The sequence below is a fragment of the Callorhinus ursinus genome, unplaced genomic scaffold (assembly GCF_003265705.2).
Source record: "Callorhinus ursinus isolate GAN/ISIS: 27379988/994484 unplaced genomic scaffold, GSC_fseal_2.0 scaffold10, whole genome shotgun sequence".
Classification (NCBI taxonomy): Eukaryota; Metazoa; Chordata; class Mammalia; order Carnivora; family Otariidae; genus Callorhinus; species Callorhinus ursinus.
In genome coordinates, this window is record NW_027397072.1 from 20,282,935 (window position 1) to 20,299,062 (window position 16,128).

The 16,128-nt window shown below is 38.3% G+C and overlaps 1 protein-coding gene across 7 annotated transcripts in view; it reads left to right on the forward strand.

Annotated features, from left to right (window-relative positions):
- NCOA1 (nuclear receptor coactivator 1) overlaps nt 1-16,128 on the forward strand; it is a 243,317-nt gene that overhangs the window by 208,592 nt on the left and 18,597 nt on the right. For all 7 annotated transcript variants that reach the window (XM_025867841.2, XM_073897063.1, XM_025867835.2 and 4 more), the window contains 2 exons: nt 8,339-8,440; nt 10,428-10,830. In XM_025867841.2, the coding sequence (XP_025723626.1) occupies nt 8,339-8,440; nt 10,428-10,830 (505 nt within the window). The remainder of the gene's footprint in view (nt 1-8,338; nt 8,441-10,427; nt 10,831-16,128) is intronic.

A 16,128-nucleotide genomic window follows, 5' to 3' on the forward strand; every position in this document is an offset into this window, starting at 1 on the left:
GAGGAAAAGATAGTTTGGGGATCTGGGGAGCTGGGCGAATTAAATCTTCTCTCTCATGACAGGTAATGAGTGGGTATAATGGCATAAATATTTAAGATTGCATAAGCAGCAAATACAGAGATAAGCATCAAGAACCAAAAAAGCAAATGCTTAAAAGTATTCTCTCTGGGGAGTGCCTGGGTGGCTCAGTCAGTTAAGCATCCAACTCTTAATCTCAGCTCAGGGCTTGATCTCAGGGTCATGAGTTCAAACCCCGTGTTGGGCTCCACACTGGGCCTGCAGCCCACTTAAAAAAAAGGGGGGTGGGTATTGGCCCTGGGAAGCAGGACCAGGGCTATAGATTGTGGCTGCTTCTTAACCTTTTTGTATTTTTTTAACCGTCTGTGTATATTGCTTTGGATTTTCGTTAAAGTATTTAAAGCAATTTCCTAGAGGGTTACAAATTCAGGAAAGAAGAGAAAGAAGGAACTAAATTATATTAGAAAGGCAATATTCTATAATGTTATAAGAGCTCAAGTTTCAAGTCCTAGTTCTAAACTTAACTTAGGTGGTTTGACAGTCAAATTATTTGCCCTTTTAAAGCCTCTGATTTCTGATTATACCCATAAAAGAAATATAATAAATAATTCCTCTACCTCATAGGTGGTATGTGGATTGAATGCGTTAGGACATATAAAGATCTTAGCACAGTGCCAGGCGTGCAGTAACACATAATAAATACTATCTATTATTATGAAATTATATTCAATAAATAATATGAGTTTCCGTTCCACTTAAAAAGAAGGTGATGAAAGGGGGAGAGAAAAAAAAGAGATGAGATAGGAAAGAATTATTAATGGTAGAATAGCAAAGAAAGGAATAATTTTTAAAATGCTGGGGTGGAGTAAAGAACTCAGAAAGGAATTAGGGGAAGAGAGGGAAGAAAAGAGAAAGAAAGGAAATAGTAATATGTTCTGAGTATTAGTTGAAGGTAAACTACTTCTTGTTATAACTTGTCATTCATTATTCAGTAGAAGGCATAAGAATAAGAAATGCATATAGTTCACAAAACATAGTGCCCACACAACACATTTAGGGAGACTCTACTAGGTACTATGAGGAATACAAAGAATAAGAGATACAGGCAACTTTTAGAACTTATAGTCAGCTTAGGGTATTCCAAGCATACACACCTGGAAAGTGAAACAACAGTGCAAGTAGTAAGTGATTCGGGGCTATCCCAAAAAGTAGAGGAAAACCTAGGTGTGCTGATTTTCTCATTTTAGAGGATAGAGTCAATAAATGCTGACTAAAATGAAAGGCTTACTGAGCAATGCTAGATCAACAGTCTAGGTCAGGTTTGTGAATGGGTGAAATAATCATTCACACGTAGTTTGGGAAAAAATTGCTTTTACTTTGATTTCCTCCTAAAGCAGCTGGTAAGCAGAGTAGCAATGCAAAGGATACACGTGTAATAAGGCTGCAGGTAGCTGAACGTGGCTCCCTGTTGCTGCCTGTGAATATTACAGAGGCATGTCCAAAGTTTGGTGGCCGGGGTAGCTCAACAGAGTGGAAATATCCATCAAATTAGAGAAATACAAAATTTTAAGCCCCCAGATATGTCAGTACACAAAACAGCTTACACTGCTGTTTAAGATGGTACTCTGCTACCTAATGAGCCTCATCAGCCAGACCTACTCTTTGGATTCTGGACCGTAAGTTCTGTCTAACAGCGGGGCCCTCAGTCCGCGGTGGCTCTTACTCTGCAAATGCTTGGAGTCTTCTGTGTGGGTCCACTTCTCTGTGTCCACTTGGAGTCTTCTTTGAGAAGGTCTGGCCAAGGCTTGTGTCCGTCAGTATTTCAGTTAAGATGTTTTCAGCAAAAAGGAAAGAAAAAAGATCCATTCAGAGTAGTAAAACCATTTTAAAAAAGCATTTTGACTCAGATAATGAGATGAGAATGAATAGAGAGGTCAAGGTGTGTTGCCTCAGAGGCTCCAGAATGTTATCAGGGACTTAGGTTCTTTCTGTCTTTTTACTCTATAATCCTTGGCAGCTAGAAAAATGGCTCCCATGGTTACAAATATCACATGCAAACAAAACTAACGGGAGAAAGGGGACTCTTTCCTACCCATCTTTATTTCAAAAGCCAAGAAATCTTTTCTTCTCCTTCTCTATTCCCTACCACTACAAAAAAAGAAAAAGGACCAAAAAATTTTTTTAAAAATTTCACACATCTGGCTAGCCTGAATGGAGTCACACGTACACCCTTAACCAACTGCAGGCAACGAATGGCTTAGGGTACATAGGTTGCCCCTTGAGACGTGTGATTTGGGATAATCAGCTGAACAAAAATCCTGTGCTTTCATTGAGGAAAAAGAGAAGGGTACATGGCTGTGGGCTGGCAATAAAATACCTGATAAAATCAAGAAATTGAGGTTTAAATATATTATTTAAAGTTATACAGGTAAATTCACAGTTGGATCAGATTGGTGAACTGAGGTAGACTGTCTGCCCTTTCTGCAGTTTGTATATTTTAAGTGAATAAGTTCATACTAGTGCAAAAAAAAAATATCATTGGCACACTAAAAATTAAGTGATTTTGAAATATAGAAAGCAAACATGACAAAGAAACAAAATAATCATATGCAAACAATACAACTGCTTATATAGAAAATCCAGGAGAATCTACAGGGAACTTAGAATCAGTAGAGGAATTCAGCAGTGTTTCTAGGGAAAAATAAATAAATAAAAATTAATAGCAGTCCTTTTCACTAGCAACAACCAATTAGAAAATACAATTTCAAAATATGTTGATAATGTATAAGACTTAGAAAATTACAAATCGTAATTGAAAGTCAAAAAAAGGTTCAGGTAAAGATATTAGTGAATGGAAAGACTATCATAAAGAAGGGTAGTTGTTCTGAAATTAATTAAATTCAGTAGAATTCCAATCAAAATCTCAACATGAAATCTAACAAATAAATGCTAACTTTATTTTAGAAGCACGAATACAATCTTAAAGAATCATGAGAATGAACTTGCCCTGTCAGATACCAAGATTTAAAATCAACCTTTAGAAATTAAAACAACGTGTAACCGGCATAGGCATAGACAGTTCTACCAATTGGAACGTAATAGAGAACCCAGAGACACACCCAGATGTACAGAAAGATTTAATAAGAGACAGAGGTGGCAGTCAGTGGAGAAAGGATGGCCTGTATAATAAATGCTAGTACATTGGACTGTCCTTGAGGGGGAAAAATTAAATTAGACTCCTTATCTCATACTGTCCACAAAAATAAATTCTAGGTATTTTAGTGATCTAAATGTGAATATGAAAAGATTTATGTGGCCCCTAAAAGGCATAAGGGGAAAAGATTGATGTTTGCATTAAAATTTAAAACTTCATAAGATAAAAGACAACATAAACAAGGTTAAACATAGACTCAGGGAAGATATTTGCAACCCTGTATAACTGACAAAGGATTAGTATCCAGAATACATCAGATTCATAACATGGTGTTCATAATACACTTACCTCGCTAGACTGATATCATCTGTTTACTTGTTGGTCATACCCTCTCCTTCCTCCTTCCCTCTTGCCAAACACAGGAAATATAAAGCATCTCATAGGCAGGAATTTAGGACAGTGCCTGATGATTTGGGGAAAAAAAGGTGCAAACTCAGATCTACATCATAGTTTCTTTCTTTTTAATGGATTTTAAGATCAGTTTAAAAACATATTTCTTGACTGTAAGTATATCTCATTGACTGGAATGTAGTAAACAAGGAGTAAAAAGATTCTAAGATTTTAAATTTGATTATACAGTTATGAATAATCCCCAGTTGGGGGTCAGGGGGAGGAAAAACACCCTAGGAAACAGAGATTCATTGGTTGAGACTTTTAAAGAACAGCAAAAATGAAGGAGGGAGCTGGTGATTAAGAAGAAATACGAAGTTGTAGTGAAGTCTTTAGGTGTAGTGTCTGCTCACATGTCAAATAAGCAAAGTCTCAAAAAAATATATCCATGATACCAATAAAGAATTCTTAAAGTTCTATTTTGAGAAAAGGACAGCAGCAAAAATGGGTAGACCTGCTGCTTGTAGAAAATTATGTAAGATTGGCTCATAAAAGATGTAATTATTCTGTTCTAGTTCTGTATTCTTCTTTTCCAGCCAGGGTCTTCATACTCTCAAGAAAAGAATACTATGAAAAGGGAGAGTAACATTGAGACACATAAAGAAATGTGATATACTTAGCCATCTTAAAACAAGTGAAGTCCACATGTGTTATGTGTTAGAGTACTGGAGAAATGTGTGGATCTGGTAGAAGAACCACTATTGATTATTTTTTATATATTAGAGAAAATAGAAGTGACCCAAAAGTAGAACTATGATCAAAGGGCAGAAAATACAGGGAAGCTAATTTCACCTCTAGAATTTCTGGCAATGAAAACTGCCTGATAGAAGAATAGCTTCTTTAAAAGAAACCCCTTGGGGTGCCTGGGTGGCTCAATCAGTTAAGCGGCTGCCTTTGGCTCAGGTCATGATCCCAGGGTCCTGGAATCGAGCCCTCCATCAGGCTCCCTGCTCAGCGGGAACCCTGCTTCTCCCTCTCCCACTCACCTTACTTGTGTTCCTTCTCTCGCTGTCTCTCTCTGTCAAATAAATAAAATATTTTTTAAATTAATTAATTAATTAATTAAAAAAAATAGAATAAACCCCTTGTCAGGGCACCTGGGTGGCTCAGTCAGTTATGCATCTGGCTCTTGGTTTTGGCTCAGGTCATGATCTCGAAGTCATGGGATCAAGCCCCATGTGGGGCTCTGTGCTCAGATTCTCTCACCTTCTCCCTCCACGCACGCATGCGCTCTCTCTCTCTCTCTCTCTCGTAAATAAATAAATAAAATCTTAATAAATAAGAGGGGCACCTGGGTGGCTCGGTCAGTTAAGCGACTGCCTTCGGCTCAGGTCATGGTCCTGGAGTCCCCAGATCGAGTCCCATATCGGCCTCCCTGCTCGGTGGGGAGTCTGCTTCTCCCTCTGACCCTCCCCCCTCTCATACTCACTCTCTCTCATTCTCTCTCTCTCTCAAATAAAATAAAATCATTTTAAAAAAAATAAAAATAAATAAATAAATAAAAGAACTCCTTGTCAAGAATTTACACGGTGGCTAAATCAGGGTTTTCAGTCTTGGCACTGTTGCCATTTTGGGACAGATAATTCTAGTTATAGGGGGCTTTCCCGTTCATTTAATAATGTTTAACAGCATCCCTGACCTGTACCCATTAGATGCCAGTAGCAACCTTTCCCCAAGTTGTGTAGCCAAAAGTATCTTCAGACATTGCTAAATTCCTCTTGTGGGGCAGATTCATCCCTGGTTGAGAACCTCTAGGTTAGATAATCATCTTTTAGGTTTCCTATGGGAGGACTTCTTGATAAGGCATTGAAAAAAATTCCATTCAGACAGACAGAATGTCAGCCAGCCCAAACTCTGGGTGTATGTGTGTTTTATATGTGTAGGCTGAGTTTGTACTGTTCACTGGCCACAAGCCCCACGTTTCCTTTTAGAATACAAGCCTTTTGACCTGGCCTTTATAGACTTTTGAATTTATGTCCCCAGCTCTGAGGACTCCTGACCTCTCTCTCTCCTCCCACTGACCAAAAGTCAAGATTTCCAAGGAGTTAAAGGATATGGTGATCCTTTTGGGAAGACTTCCTAGGAAGAATAGAACTTGACCTGCTTGCTAGATAATGAGTAGCATTTTAATAATCAGAGAGAAGAGGCAGGTCAGAGTGAGACAGCTGTATACAGCATTAGTCAGGTCGTACACAGAGAGAGGGGAGGGGGAAATGAAAAGAATTATTTCAAGGGCAGAAATAGATCAATTTTTCTTTAACAGAAAGTGCTTTAGAATAATTTCTTCTACTTCTAAAAATAGCCTAAATATCCTAAGGTTATTTTCTCATTTTTACTACTTCTCCAGCATCTTTCTTCCATCCCCACCCATTTCATTCTCACATTATCTCACAATCAAAGAATATATAAAGCTGTAAGTTTAGAAACCCAACTCCCACTCACTCCCCTGGCTATGTTACTTCTCTTCATCACTAAGATTAATGTATTTTCCCCTATCCTCATTGCCTCGTCTTCTGTTTCTAGATTTGCTGTACTTTCTGCCTTAAGTTAACTCTACCATCCTTCTTGCCGCCTGGCATTCTCATCTTTCAAGGTCCCATTGAGTGCACTCATACTCTTGGTCCCTGCCTTCCTGCTCTAGGCTAAGTGCCTTGTAGATGTCTCTGGATATGCAAGGGTAGCACTCATAGGTGGCGCCCTTCTGTATTGGCTTCTGCCACTCAACAGAGAATTCCTGGAGGACAGAGATTTGCTCACCTCTGTAGCCTTCAAACCTCATGTATTACCTTGCATATACTTAATTTTTTGATAAATCTTTATAAAATTAATGGTTTATTTAAACTTATGTCTGTGGTCTGTAGAATTTAAGAAGTACATAGATTTTTGTACTTAAGAGTCCCTTTGACTTATCTTTTTTTTTTTTTAAAGATTTTATTTATTTGAAAGAGCGTGAGCATGAGCCAGGGGGGAGGGGCAGAGGGAGAGGGAGAAGCAGGCTCTCCACTGAGCAGGGAGCCCAACACGGGGCTTGATCCCAGGACCCTGGGATCGGGACCTGAGCTGAAGGCAGACTCTTAACTGACTGAGCCACCCAGGCACCCCAGGAGTCCCTTTGACTTTTAAAACCATAATGTTCATATCTTTATTTTTTAAGCGATTCTGAATGTTCTATCCTGTTCCATGAATGCCTAAAAGTTTTAATTTTTACATTTCTAGTAAAATGAGCTTTTCCCCAAAAAACAGTTTGTTTTCTGATCTAATGGGAGTCAGAAAATTAATGAAACCAGAATTAAGAATTGAGTTGTTTGGAGATGGGAGATTTAATCCCTGCTCACAGCAATTTGGATTCTCTTATAAAACTTTCACAGTCTTTCTAGTTTGCATCTCATATATTAAAATATATTAAATGTATTAAAATATAAAATATTAAAATATATGGATGTGTTAATATATTTATTAGTAATTTACATTATAAAGTACCATATAAATACAAAATAGGATTGATATTCTTATGATCTCTCTGAACAGTTTATTCACATCAAATGATTGAGCAAGAAATTCTTTAACCTATAGATTGTTTATCAGGAAATATCACTTCCCAGGATGCTTGTTTTGTTACCTGATGAAGCTAAGCCATGCCTATGACCTGAAATTCTAAGCCTGATACAGACAGCATCTTCCAAACTAATGTTCCATACAAAATTGTTCTAGGAGATAAATGTTAATGTGTGTCAGGGGAAAAAAAAAAAGGTTCGTGAAAACAAGTTGCATAGTATATCCCCTTCTCGAAGATCCATAGTGTGCTTTGGCCAATTAAAGGCTCATAGAATTACTGCAGTAAAGAAATCTGTTTCACCTTGTGTAACCCATCATTTCCAATACTTAATACAGCACAGCATGCTATTTTCCTGGCACATCTATTAATATCCTGCAGAACAGTGTTCTTTAGAACACCAATTTGGGAAATGCTGGTCTAAAGTAATTACTTCTTCTAGTTAAATAAATAGTCTATTTTCTCAAACCATTTGTTTCTTACATAATTCTCCCCAACGAATGAAATCACGTTGGATTTCCCCAAATATGTACCCATCCGACAGTCAGCCTCCAAGTGAGAAGTACCTCAACTTTTCCATTAATCTTCCAGACCTTTGTAGAATGTGCCCTATTATGTACCTACTTTTATACTCAGAGTAGTTTAAGTTGTAGGGCTGGTGTTTCTTTTCTCTCCATTATTGTACTTATCTGAAATAACTAAGTATTAGCATGATTTTAAAAGTGTGATAGATGGGGGTGCCTGGTGGCTCAATCAGTTAAGCATCCAACTCTTGATTGCAGCTCAGGTCTTAATCTTGGGGTTGTGGGTTCAAGCCTCACATTGGGGTCCACACTGGGCGTAGAGCCTACTTAAAAAAATAAAAAATAAAAGTATAATATATGTATGTATGCATGTCTATACCTATGTGCATAAATATATGCCCACGTGTATGGATTCTGCTTTCAAATGCTCTGTTCTATTTGGTGTTCTGTAGGCAGGAAATATTTGATAAATGTTAGGAATTGCCAGCCTTTTGACAGATAAACATAGGAAATAATCTTACTAAACCTGTAATACTAAAATTTATTAGTAATCAATAAAAAGTTTGTGTTACTCTGTAAGGGCCAAAGTATATGTTTGTATGTAAAAATATGATATCTCATTGTTCCATTTTTCTCTAGTTGATCCACCAAAATCGGCAAGCTATCTTGAACCAGTTTGCAGCAAACGCTCCTGTTGGCATCAATATGAGATCAGGCATGCAGCAGCAAATTACACCTCAGGTAATGTGAGAAGACCAGACATTGTTAGTACTTCTCTAACCCAAGCTGTGTTTCTTAAAGTGTTGACTTGAGTGTCTGAAATGATCTGTGAATTGATCTTTTAAGGTAGTAGTACAGCTTTCTTCTAGAATGAATTTATAATCAACTTGTGATACCCCTTACTGATATTTGATCTAGAGCCAAGAGTCCTTTGTTTGGTTTTATTGGTGTTGTTGTCATTGCTATTAGATACCAGATGAATCAGTAGAACATTCTTACTGCTACCCTGAATAGGGCCAGTAATAAGACTCCTAGATAAGAAACTGTGTGCATGGTACCTGAAACCTGATCAAAACCCAGTCACATTGCTGAGTGATCTTAACTACCTTGTGTTCTCTGCCTCATTCTGAGCATCAGCAGTTTCTGTTTTTTATTTATTTTAACAGTCCTTGTACATGAACCCAAGGCCATTGAAACTTTAAACATAAAAAGAACTTATAAGTCTTGTCTGGTACTCACTCCCTACTTAACTTCCACACATACTTTAGTATTTTTGCTTCAACCGCTTCTTTATGTTTTCTTAACCAAGGGGACACAAAAATTTGAGAGATGAGGAATTTTAGACAGGACTCACACACAAAACTTTTCTCCATAAAATGTATCTAGATGGATTTGGGGCAAAAACAGGAAGCCGACCGTAACCAAAAGGATAAATATTGACAGAAACTACTGTTAATGGGGGTGCCTGGGTGGCTCAGTCAGTTAAGCGTCCAGCTCTTGGTTTCAGCTCAGGTCATGATCTCAGGGTCTTGGGATCAAGCCCCCTGTTGGCTCCATGATCAGCACAGAGTCTGCTTGGTTTTCTCTCCCCCTCTTGCTCTCTCTGAAAAGAAAAGAAAAAAAGAAAAGAAACTGCTGTTAAGCAGCAGATATTGGCATCTTCATGGATTCATACTTGGGTTTCCATGTCTTAAAAATCTCAGTGATTAGCTCATGCAAGGTAATTAGGTTATACGGAAATAAGACCCCACTTTTGGAATTCACGTAAAGATGATTTCTATTAGAAAGTCATATGTCACAGTTTCTTCTAGATTGGACTATATCTAGTTGGTAAGTTTAATTTTAAAGGAACTGTATGCTTTGATCAGATCCTCAATCTGAATTGAAATTTTCTGAGGAAGGCTTTATTGACATGCCATGTTGCTTTACAAGTTAGACCAAAAAGTGATTTTAACCTAATTTTACTGCTGCTTTTGTCATTCCTAGTATTATAGCTATTAAAACACATACTCTAACACCTGGAGTAGTCTTTACTGCAACAGTGTTATAAAAGAGTTGGTTCCGGGGCCCCCCGGGTAGCTCAGTTGGTTAAGCATCTGACTCAGGTCATGATCTCAGGGTTGTGGGATCGAGCCCCATGTCTGGCCCCGTACTTAGTGGGGAGTCTGCTTCTCTCCCGCTCTTTTCCTCCCCCCTCTGCCCCTCCCCCTGCTCATGCTTTCTCTCTAAAATAAATAAATAAATCTTTTTTTTTAAATAGCTGGTTCCATTTATTTCAGTTTATTATTTTATTTCTAACTATTTTCTTTTTAAATAACAGTGTGTTTGCCTTTGGATCCTAGATTTCTGATTCTTCCTTTTTCAAATGGTATTTGTAGGTTTTTCCAATTGTAAAGATAATGCATGTTCATTATAAATAATTTGGAAAATGCAGGAAAGTATGATGAAGAAAGTTAAAATCAACTATAATCACATTTTGTTCATTTAAGTAAAGTGGAATAAATGATCTCAGTGAGAAAAGAAGGGAACTAAGAAACACAGTCAATTTTGGGGAAATGAAAAAGAAAAAAATCTCCTAACAACCTAATGTCAGATAAGTTTGAAGTCATAGTGATAATTGCTACATATTTTGTTGCCCCAAGCTACGAGGCTTTATCCTATAAGCTTTCCAAAGTAGGTGGTGATGATAACAATATTAATAAGTGAGGAATTGTTTTCTCCTCTGCAGCCACCCCTGAACGCCCAAATGTTAGCACAGCGCCAGCGGGAGTTGTACAGCCAACAGCACCGACAGAGGCAGCTAATACAGCAGCAAAGAGCCATGCTCATGAGGCAACAAAGCTTTGGGAACAACCTCCCTCCCTCATCTGGACTGCCAGTTCAAATGGGGAATCCCCGTCTTCCTCAGGGTGCTCCGCAGCAATTTCCCTACCCCCCAAACTATGGTACAAATCCAGGAACCCCACCTGCTTCAACCAGCCCATTTTCACAACTGGCAGCAAATCCTGAGTCAACCTTGGCCAACCGCAACAGCATGGTGAACAGAGGCATGGCAGGAAACATGGGAGGACAGTTTGGCACTGGAATCAATCCTCAGATGCAGCAGAATGTCTTCCAGTATCCAGGATCAGGTACGAAGATTGCACCTCATAAGCATATGTAACGGCCCCGGTGTTTCAGTGCGCTGACAGTGGGGTGCTGTGCCAAAGAGGAAGGATGCTCCTATGGGAGTCAGGAGATCGGGGCTCCGGACCCCTCTCTTGCCACTGGTGGTTAAATGGTTGGAGGCTTATCACTCACTGATAGCTAAGACAATTAATCAGAGGATCCAGAAGGCCTGGTCTGATTCTAAAATTTTCTGCATTTTGTCTGCAGGGTACATTCTCTTACTTTCTTACTTTCTGTCATGGATCCCTGTAAGAATCTTATGAAAATCCACTTCAGACAATGGGTTGAAGTACATTAACTCAAAATGTGCATACAGTTTTTTCATTATGTTGGAGACTTGGTTTTTGATAGTTTATAGAGGGGTAACCCATCTTTACAAAGCGTCTCGGGCTTCTCATTGGTGTCAGCACTCTTAGCTGCTTAAGTTGAAAGCTTGTCCTCTGCAGTATCAAGAACTTCCTGGCTTCCAGAAGGTTTTTCCTTTTTATTCTTTTGTTTGCATTGTCTCTCTTCCATTCTCTTTGTCCCAGGTGATGATGTCCCTTTAAATTTTACTTCTACCACTTTCAGATTCTAATGGGTAGTGGCAATAGAACACATTTGATTAATCCACGATGTTTAATCAAACTTTGATACAAAATTAATGGCAGATTCCTGGGGAAAAAATTGAAATAAATCCCTTCATTTTCTAAATGAAAGAAAAAGTAAATTATAAGTCTGCCTAAAAATGAATTTCCATGAGAAGACTGCTATTTGACTTGAAATAAAATGCTGAGGTTACATAGAGATTTTTTTTACATAGCAATATGCTTATCAACTTTGACAGCCAAATCAATTTAGACTTTCATTCTGGTGGCAACAAGTGCTAAAATCCTTTGACTATTAAATTAAGTTATCTAGGGAGACTTGTGTCAGACAGCACCAGAATTCTTTAAGATCTTTTACTCAAAATTATGTCACATCACTTCCTTTGTCCTCAAGACAATGAAGTCATCTTTGGCTGGTTTATATCGCTGACACTATCTGTATGGGCAAGAAAAGGATTATAAATCCATAGTTTAATACAATATTGTCTGAGCCTTTTGAAGGCCACTTTCATGTGTCTTACGACTTCTGTATGCAGAGAACTTGACAAGGCTTTTTCACTTTCTTCTAACCTGCAGAAGTACTTCCTCCAACATTAGAAGACCTATTTAGTTACCTGGTTCTCCATTTCTCTTCCAAAATAGCAACTTAGCCCAGACAGCAAATAGAATCTTAGTAGTATTCAGAATATTGATTACAGAACCTTAAATCAAAAGATTTGTCTCATTCATTGGCAAAAAAGAAATAGCTATGAGTAAGCCAAACATTAGTAAATTCCCCAAGGATTCTTTTCTCTTAAGAAATAGATAAATAAAAACAGTACTTCTGCCCATTTTCAGTCATGCTCTTCAACACCTCTTCTCTGGAAAGCCAAGAATTTCCTATCCCGCTCCCATTTCTTGACAAAAGCCACCTAGAAAGGCAGTGCTTCAGAACCCCATTTCCGATGAAGCTGACAAGATTTCTTTCAGAGTTGTGGGTCTAGGCTTTGATCTATTGCCATGTCAGTGTACACACAGTGATTGAGATCAGGAGTGGGTGGAGCTTACTTCTCTAGGCGACATAACTGGATGTGTTGCTATCCATTGTAAGTGCTCTATCTGGTACCTGGATTTTTCTTCTAGTCCAAATTTAGATCGACAGAAAATGCTTTTCACCAAATAAGAATTCATCATCGATGGAAGTCAGCATTCCTACTACAAACAAAACCCAGAAGCTGGGTATAATAAAGAGAGTAGTTGTTTCATCCAATTGCAAACTGAAATGAAATGACAGAGCTTGCAGTTCCTCCATGAGCTACTTCAAAATAATAGGGGGGAGGTTGTCAGGTTTTCTGGAGAGCAAAAGAACATTTAAAGAGGCAATGTTTTTAAATTTCTTCCATTGCTCTAAGTTATAAACTCATTCCAACATTATCCACAACCTGGTAGAAAGCTTTAAGGCCAGGTTTTGTGTGAGTACAAATTGAGTTCTGGAAAAGTTTCAGTCTTTGAAAATGAGGACTTCTTTTCGGGGGGAGAAAAGCCATCACATGATTTTGTAAATAAAGTTTTATTGTACCACAGTCATCCTCATTAGTTTACATATTGTCATCTGTGGTTGGCTTCATACACAGAGTTGAATTGTACCAGAAACCTTATGGCCTGCAAAACCAAAAATATTTCCTCTCTGATCCTTTGCAGAAAAAGTGTGTTGTGTTAATTGATGTTAGGAAAACCGAAGGTTGAATTCATTAACTTAGCTTTAGTCCTTTGCTTTGGCATCCTTTAGCTTAGTAGAGGCCCAAAGTAAATGAAGGCACATGTAGGTAATAGTAATGGCAGAATATGCTTTCTTTTATTTCTGAAAACCAAAAATTTTTCTAGACTATCGGACCATAATGATAAGTACACAAGAACAGAATTAGGCATTTAAAATTTATTTTAGGGGCACCTGGGTGGCTCAGTCGGTTAAGCATCTACCTTTGGCTCTAGTCATGATCTCAGGGTCCTGGGATCAGGCCCCACATTGGGCTCCCTGCCTCTCCCCACTCCCCCCCTCCACCGCCCCTGCTCATGCTCATGCTCTCTCTCAAATAAATAGGTAAAATCTTAAAACAAAAACTGTATTTTTAAAAAAATACATAAAATAAAATTTATTTTATACTAAGGTGATATTTAAAGGAAATATGATGGAAATTTTTACAAAATTTTGTGCCCACTTCATGAATTCCTTGAAGCCAATGCATAGTGCCCTCTTCTGTGAGCTACAGTAAACGTGCTACTCTACCCATTCCTCGTAAGTGCTCTCATCTCTTCCTGTGGCTTCAGTGACCTCTTCGTGCTAAGGACTCTCTTCTCTATCTCTAACCAGATCTCTCAGCTTTTGTGTACAGCTGCCTGATGACAGACATACTTGAATTGTCTCTCCGCTAGCACCCAAACTCCACTTGTCCAAAGTTAGACTCATCAGTTCCACTCCCCTTCTCTCCATATCTCAGTGTTCCAGCTGTCTAACGAACTTCTCAAGATCTAAGAAAGAATATATTCCTTGCTCTCTTTTCTTACAAAGCCTTGTAATCCTGTATCTGCTGTCTCAAACCAATATCCTTCATTCACCTGCCTCCTTCCTGTTCCTCACTCCTCTCAGAAATGTCTCCTCAGGGAAGCCTTCCCTGACCACTCCCAATCATAAGCACTTACCACCCTGTCTTACAGACACTTGTTCACCTATATGCCTTACTTTTTAAATAGCAAGTTTCTTGACTGAGCAAAGTCTGACCTTTTTAGTTTCTTAGTTGCTCAGCACAGTGGCCTGGCAGGGAGTGTAGATGCTCAATGAATCTTTGGAGAAGTAAATGAATGGAAGGATGCATCCCGGTTCTGGTTGCTGCTGCCAAATGGCTGTGATGCTATTTATGGTCCAGCAGGGAGGCTTAGCATAGTCTAGGCAAAGATAGAATTGTAGAAATTTTAAACTGGAAGAAACTAGATTGTCCGGTCCAAGGAATCCAAGGTCCAATGTGGTGGCAGAACCCGAACCGGAACTCCGACTACCCCTCCAACTCATTATTCACAAGCTGGTTCTTTCTACTAAAACTAGGTCATCCGATAAGGAAAACAGTTAGAATGTGAGATGAGTCCAGAAAGAAATGTCAAAAACTCTGCTGATACACTTGCAATCTTTTATTTATTGTTTAACTTTGATTCCACAGAAAAATGTCCAGAATATGTAAGTATCTTTTCTGCCCTCACATACATATTTTTCTGAAAGAAATTAACAAGGTTAAAAATGCATTAGGAACAGACAAGTATTTTTTCAAAGATCACAACCAAAATAGTTAAAATTTAGAGCGTATGCAAAGATAGTCAATGTATAAATGAAGAAGATGGGGGGGAACCCATCTTCTAGAGTCATAAATGAAAAAAATAACTTCTCTACATATTCTACATCAAAATTATTAGGGATTAAATTACAGATGGAGGAAGCAGCAGAGAGAAAATACGCAGCTTTATTTATATACTCTTTACCAAGAAAAAAAAGTAGTTAAACATTTAATGAAAGAAAAACCTAGGAGGTTTACAGTTGGCTCAACTTTCACAGAAAATTTAAAATATTTTTAAAATTGTAGCCTACGAGGAAGACAAAAGTGAATAAATTAACTACATCTCCAGCCATATTAACCAAACAAAAAGAGAAAAGTCATAATAACAATAGCAAAACATAGAATATACAATTATATTTATAGAAAGACATTAAGGACATAGAGACATGCTTATGATATAATCATAAGAGAAAGAAGCAGGTCACAAAATTGCATAAGATTTTATAAAGAATTTAAAGGAATTATACTAAATTATGGGTAATCAAATTATGGCATTCTTCTTTTCTACACCTTTATAGCTTTCTGTACCTCAAAAGTATTTAACTATGAAATGTATTTTGTCAGGAAAAAAAAGAAAAATACAAAGTGCTAGCAGAACAGAAGTCATAAAAAAGAAATCCATTTTTACTCTTTTAAACTGTTAGGACTTCCACTTTTGGCTAAGTTGGAGTAACAGGAACCAGATTTATTTTCCCATTTGAAACAAACAAAAAAAACCAAAGTATATTGAACTATAGTTTTCAAAATTATCCAGACCATGCTGCATGGAGAGGGAGTCCAAAATGAACCAGTGGTTTCCCTCAGTTGAGCCCATGGAGCTGGGAGTCCAGAAAAGCCAAGGCAACTTGAGGTCTCAGGGAGGACCAGAGAAGAGAGAGAGCCACAAGGAACTGCAGGGATGTGCACAGGGTCCCACTCAGGGTGTGTGTATATGTGTGTGTGTGTGTGTGTGTGTGTGTGCGCGCGCGCACGCGCACGCACACACAAACCAAGGCCAGGGAAAACCACCTGGAAAGATAATAGGAAACAATCTGCAAAGTTCGCACAGGGCCAATTTCTCTTCCCACCAGCCAGTATAGAAAACCTCATGATTCATGGGGTGTCAAGTAAAATACTCAGAAGAATTTTGTCTCAGTAGCAGCCAAAATAAGCCCTAAACTTTGCTCTTGTCTCTTAAGGTACAAGACCCAAAAGAATTAAACTGTCTCCATGTAACCAACTCAGACAAAGGTTGAAAATATTTAAAGGCCTTTTAGGGGTGTCTGGGTGGCTCAGTCAGTTAAGCATCCAACTCTTGATTCCAGCTCAGGTC